General features: G+C 33.2%; 1 protein-coding gene across 1 annotated transcript; it reads left to right on the top strand.

Annotated features, from left to right (window-relative positions):
• The first annotated feature begins 5,523 nt into the window (after positions 1-5,523).
• LOC133285697 (bZIP transcription factor 53-like) lies at positions 5,524-6,025 on the top strand. The gene has a single exon (XM_061482970.1). The coding sequence runs from the start codon at positions 5,524-5,526 to the stop codon at positions 6,010-6,012; it is 489 nt and encodes a 162-aa protein (XP_061338954.1). The 3' UTR covers positions 6,013-6,025.
• The last annotated feature ends 683 nt before the right edge of the window (positions 6,026-6,708 follow it).

Below are 6,708 nucleotides of genomic sequence, written 5' to 3' on the forward strand. Positions count from 1 at the left end.
ACACATTTTTTATAAAGAGCTCATTGATTTGAAGAGTCAGCAATGCATAAATCATGTATCAATACTAAGAAATTCAAAACAAGAGATTCAAATATTATATCTTAACCTAAAATATTAAGGTATTGAGTTTATGAGTTTTTTCATTTAAATGTATCAAGCTTTGCTCATTCTTTCCTGATATGAGACTTTTTAATCACTTACATTTAAAATTTCAACATGGAGAACGAGTGATAGCTAAAGAAAGACCATTAAAAAGAATTTGTCAACAGTACCGGTCATACCAATTAAACCGTGAAGGTCTTTGAGCTTAAAATGTAAATAATCGACAATTATGTTTACTTGTCACTTGGTTATAAAAACTTTTATATAATATCATATCAAATATCTTAAAAAGGTTATTGGGTGAAGATACATATGATTAGTTCTATAGCTTACAGTAATTCATTTTCATGTGAATATAACGGAGTTGCATGGTCTAGGCGATTTCAAGAACGTCCCGTGTTGCATGCCCTTCCTCGAACACATAAGGAGCGCGAGGGCTACCGAAACTAAAGCAAAAGAGGTAGCTAAAGCAACCCCTTACAAATCTCTTTTGTACTATCGATCTTATCTATATTAATTTTTTACTTTTTTTTGGCATAAAAAATATCGTGTTGGTCCTTTATTTCCTTTTTCTCTTTGATGAATTCTTTCTTTCTTTACTTTATATCTCCTCCCTGTTCACATTGCTTGCTTACCGTGTTCGTCTTTATACCATAAATTTCAGCAATTATTATAGAGGAGGAATATTTTCACTACCACAATTTTTTACTATCAACTTACTACCTATCTAATCACCATTAGATTAATATTTTCTCTTTCTTCAAAAACTTTTTAACATTCTTCCTCTTTGATCCAATGGTGATGTGATGGGTAATAAGTTAGTAGTAAGAATTTTTGATAATTAAAATATCCTCACTCATTATTATTATATCCCCCTCTAAAATAAAAGCCCCCCTCTAAAATAAAAGCCAGCGAGACTCTGAATTTGAAGCCAAATCTCTTGAAACTCGATCCTTATATATGGTTTAACCAGGGGCGGACCAGGGGTACTAGGGTTGGCGGCCGCCTCCTTCCAAATTTGAAAAAAAAAATTTAACATAAGTATAATGAAAGAAATTTTCATTTTTCCTCTCCATTAATGTGAAGTAGTTTTCTCCCACGGCAGAGTTTATTGAGCCTCTTTGTATTCTCAAGTCTTATATCTATTGAAACTCCTCTAACTCTGACTGCATTTTTTCTCCCTCTAGTAAAGTTAACGAAATAAGCTAAAGCTAAAAAAGAGTTAAAAGCTGCTTGATAATTACATAAAAAATTTAACTTAAAAGTTACTTAAAAGCACACAATTCAAGAAAAACAGATAAGAACTTAAAAAAAGGAGCTTTTCATTATAAGAATTTTTTTCAAAACATGTTTAGCTTAACTTATGCTTATAAGTTGCTTCTAGCTTAAAAAAGAAAAAATTCAAACAGATACAAATATTTAATTTTTCGTATTTTGGCCTCCCATATATTATATTTGAAGAGAGAAACAAATATTTAATTTTTAGCCTCCCACGGCAAAAATTCCTAGTTCCGTTAGTGGGTTTAACCATGCCAATACATATTCATATATATGGTCACCTTGTTTACTTGTCTCTAATTAATCGATAACCAACTTGTAATCTTTATAATATTGTGGCGTCGAAAAAAGTAAAAACCTGCCCATATTTGAGGTTGGAACTCTACTAGACAAACCTCTTCCCCCAAGTCACCAAGTACAAAACTTTTGGCCATGGTCTACTTAAGAATATTCCTCTCCCCATTGTTCTAAAAAAAGAATATTTCTCAAATTCATTAAATAGTATTTAAAATCTGTTAATCATTATTGTGTTTGTCAAAATTTCGATGGTTGCCTCAAGTAGTAATATAAACCCAAAGGCGAATGAATTGTCAAAATAGTAAAGGTTCCAACCATTGGCGGACCTATTTGGTTGTGAATGTGTGCAAGTGTATACATAAGTTTTGTTATATATATTTTTTTTAGAAAAAAAGAGATATTTTTTAATTAATTAGGAATGTCGTTCAAGAAGCAATTTTAGTGGCTGCAGTGTTAGGAATACTAGCACATATCCTAAGAAGGAAACACATCTCATTTACTGCTTATGTTTTAGTGGTTTTATATTATTAAGTTGATTACTACTTTTTTATGTTAAGTCGAAGTTTTTTTTTTTTTTTTTTGAGGATTATATCTCTCATATTATATGATTTTTTTTTATCATTTTAGAAAAAGACAAGTTATATAATATTAAAGAAAGTGAGATGACACATTATTCAATGAATTGGTCTTGTCTTTTTCATAACATGACAAAAATTTGATTCATATAACATAAGCGATATATTTTTTTTTTTTTTTTACATTCTTTTATTTTTTAATGCATTTAAAAAAAATTTAATTTTTTTTTCGGAGGCACTGTCCCCAAATTTCCTCCATTAAATATTTGAACTAAATATGCACACATAAATAAAATTTTCTAGATCCATTCCAACATTGAGCCAACGTTAGATAATTATCATGCCGTTTCACAAGAGATTAGTTTCAAACCTATGTGAATTTCTTTGCTCATCAGGGTTGTGGAATACCCGAAATCTATCTCGTTCCAAAAAAATAATTAGAGTTATTGAATAAAAAATAAAATATTACCAATGACCTAACTTTTTCCCTCTTCTGGAACTCAATAGGTTCTTTTTAAATTTTTAATCATAGTATTATTCGCTGGAGCAATCATGCGAAGATGCTCACCAACTATCCGTGACGGTGCGGAATCTAAACTAACGATTTGTTCACATTCCTGATTTCGTCTGAATAGTTTTATATGAAATTCCTATTATTTATCATTTATTTATTCACTGTACTAAGAATTAACAGCGCATCCTTTGATGGGAAATAAAGCAACCCAATGCTAGAGCAATAATATAAATTTGAAAGGAGAATAAATGGATAAGAAATTAATCAATTAGTGTTAGAGTGATCAAAAATATAAATTAATTAAGTCACGCTCAATTTCTAAAGATTTTGAGTTGAAATGACGCTTATCATGGTATCAGAATTAGAGTGATTAGGAGATTATGAGTTTGGTCATCATCCCCCTAACCACTTTCAGGTGAAATTAAGAAAGCACAAGGTAAACCAAAAAATAGTCATGTGTTGGACAAGGTACACAAAAAAATGGGCCTATGTCATATCACGCTTCAAGTCCAATTGGCTTTTTCGTTATAGCGTGTGTTAAAGAGATATAAAAAATATAAAATAATTAATTAAATCTCATCTAATATCTTAATTAAGGTTTTAGGTTGAAGTGATACTTATCCATTAATGCCAAGTAAATGTAAGTTTAACCATAAATGAACTTCTACAATAACAAGGATTTCAATATGTTAAAAAAAAAATATTTGTGAAAAAAGATAACATAAAGTACTGAAACAAAGATTAATCTTACATATATAAGCAATACTAAAAAATAATAAGATTAACAAAAAAATGGAGTAATTGCAACGTACAAAAACAGAATATATAAACCAGTATATTTACAAACAAGCTGACCATTTGCAAAGCAACAAGCCAACAATACTAAGTATAATTAGTGTTTGTGTTTTTCTTTCTTTAGCCTTTAATTAGCAATAACGTTTATTATTCTTTCCCAACTTTCTTCCCCAACTGCTACGACGATTCTAGCAACCTACAGATTCCCCTAGCTCAGAGTTGGAGTGGCATTATTCTAATGATGATATACGTACCTGCATTTCAATATAAGTATTTATGCGTACATATATGCTCGCGTACAAGTGTATGCTGCAACTGAAATATCATGCATGTTTAGTAAAATATTATCCACTTCCTTTTTCCTTCTGGCTAAAAGAATAGCTGAATAATAGTATTTTTGTCAACCATTTTAATTTATATATTTCGTAATTTACGGTTAGCAATTTTGTTTTTGAAAACATAGTGGCATGGATGGACCTTATGAAATAGTTTAATTTAATGATGACACAACACTTTACCATAATCATATACATAAGAGAGAGATAGTACTGTATTTTTACTCCACAAGCAGGTGTGTGCGGTGCGGGGTCTGACCTAAGACCAATTTCAGCCGTTTGTGTTTTAATTATTAGTCTATTGGGATTCAATATAAAAATATAAAAACAGGTTAATTGATCGTCACTTATCCTCAGTGCTCACCGTAACTTTCACCGTTGATGTCATGAATCAATGTACAACGAACATGTTTCAGTGGTGCTGTGCACACCTACAGTGGGCTACGTACAGCACCTGTTACCTCCAGCTTGGCTAAGAGTGGTGGACCCACGTGAGCAACGCTTCCAATCATTGAACAATGGTTTTTCACCCAGAAAATTTTCAGGTACTATTTGGTTCGGGAGAAATTTTTTTTTTACTAGGAAAATATAATTGATAGGAAAATAGTTAGAAAGTGAGTTTGATAGAAAAATGTAAAAAAAGTTGTTTGGTTGACCCAAATATTACCGGGAAAATTTATTTAAATATGCAAAATCTATGTTCAGGAAAAACTTTGCACCTATTTTTTCACTTCCCCAGTCATCTCAAAATACCACATCTCAAGTGCTATTCTGTAACAGTGAATTTCATCCAAAAATTAACACAAAAGTTATTTTCTCATCTATCCTATTTGCCTGGTATTTCTTGAAAAAACCTGAACCAAACGTGATATTTTTCAATATCCACCTACACTTTTTCATCAATCTTAAAATAAACCTTCAACCAAAGACTGCGTCATTATTCTCCCACATAAATGAGTGATAGGAAATTCCATTACACATTTTTGCAGTATTATAATAGTAACGAGGACTAGTTGCATTTATTAAAAGATAAAAAATATGACTCATTTAATTTTATTTCTTTATTTCCATGTCGCATAAATTCATTTGTTTTTAATTAACATGTATAAGAAAATTTAAGTGTGAACCCTTGACTAAATGATGGTGACTCAGTTAATATTGAGTAGGTGAGGATGAGAGTATGTGTTCGATCATCTCTAATATCATTTTTGGAATGAATTTAAAACTTTAATCATGGACCTAACTTGAATTAGATTAATAGTAAAATGATGAACTAATTAAAATATTTTAAAAAAAATTATTAAAAAAAAAGCATGGACCCTTGCTGATAATTTTAACTTCACGACTAAGCTTAAAATCCAATTGCAGGGACCACCCATCCGCTGATGTCACCTTAAAAAAGGTGTATGGGACCCTTGACCCCACCATCATAGTGCCGACTGACTCAAAAGCTATGCCATGTACGCGTATAGTTTCCCCAACTATACATTCTGGACCTAAATGCCCCTCCTCAATGTCGTTAATTGCAGAGGAGGGTCCCTGAAGCACGCCCATAAATACGAGTCCCCTAAGCAGCTTACCTTCCCTTTTCTCCCTCCTTCCATCCACCCCTCTCTAGTTAGCAACCATGCTCTCTGCTCTTCCTGCTTCCGACACTTTGTTCGGAAACCCATTCTCGGCGTTCGACGGCTGTTTCACGCCGTGGGATGGCCCTGACTTTTGTTTGGCCTTCAAGCCCAACAGCCCCAAGCCCGTTACTTCAAGCTCCGGTTCGGACGACCCCAACAAAACCCATGTCGCATCCGTTATGGACGAGCGAAGGCGAAGGCGAATGATATCGAACCGGGAATCCGCAAGGAGGTCACGTATGCGTAAACAGAAGCATCTAGAGAACTTACGGAACCAGGTGAACCTGGTTAGGATCGAAAACCGGGAACTTAGCAACGGGTTGCAATTCCTCCTGCATCACTGTGACCGCGTACGAACCGAAAACGATTGGCTCCGGTCCGAGCGAACCAGGCTCCGGCAAAAATTGTCCAACATAAGTCAAATTTTGGTTTTACAACAATTGCAACCCTCCTCTGCATGGCCATGCAATGTTGTCACAGCGGAATAAACCTTGATCATGATTAACCACGTAAATTAATCACAATACGGTCTCTATTAAATATACTAAAGACAATAACTTGTATGTGTATTATTAAAAGTAGCTAAAGGTGATGTCAGGTGGGGGGGTACTGGTGCTTTTTTGGGGGAAATCGGTAAGGGTTTTGGAAAATATGGTTGTAAATTTTTTCAAAACCAGAAGGGTTATTATCGATTATAGTTATTAATATGTAAAATATTACTTAGTGTTTTAATCATTCTGGTATGAATGCTGCGTTTTATGGTCGCTTGTTGCTCAAATAATGATTCGCTTAATTTAGGCTACAATTTCAGTATTCATCATACAACCGCGCGAGGCAAGGTTGAAGGTTGTGCTGCAGAATCCAAATCTCATATATATATGGATCAAAATGACAGCTAGCCTGAGAAAAGAGAGAGAGAGAGAGAGATAAAATTCCGATGACATAATATGTAATTGACTTCAAGTCCAATCTCGTAAGATTAAATACGAACACTGAGAAAAAAAGAAACCGTGTTATGCGCCCTACATGGACCATAACTTATAATCAAATGTATAAATTCAATTCTATATGGGCAATGTGCCATCCTTATAGCATCCTTTATACTTTATAGCATATGTATAGATGTCGTTATTAGTTGGCAAATAGTAGATCGATGCCAAAAGTATTACTCAAGCAACGGTCAA

Source organism: Gastrolobium bilobum, unplaced genomic scaffold (assembly GCF_033153095.1).
Source record: "Gastrolobium bilobum isolate Gb01-03AN ecotype WA unplaced genomic scaffold, APGP_CSIRO_Gbil_v1 utg1162, whole genome shotgun sequence".
Taxonomy (NCBI): Eukaryota; Viridiplantae; Streptophyta; class Magnoliopsida; order Fabales; family Fabaceae; genus Gastrolobium; species Gastrolobium bilobum.

Bases quoted from the DNA above. Each gene is read 5' to 3' on its own strand.
- LOC133285697 (XM_061482970.1), top strand. From the start codon at position 5,524: ATGCTCTCTGCTCTTCCTGCTTCCGACACTTTGTTCGGAAACCCATTC.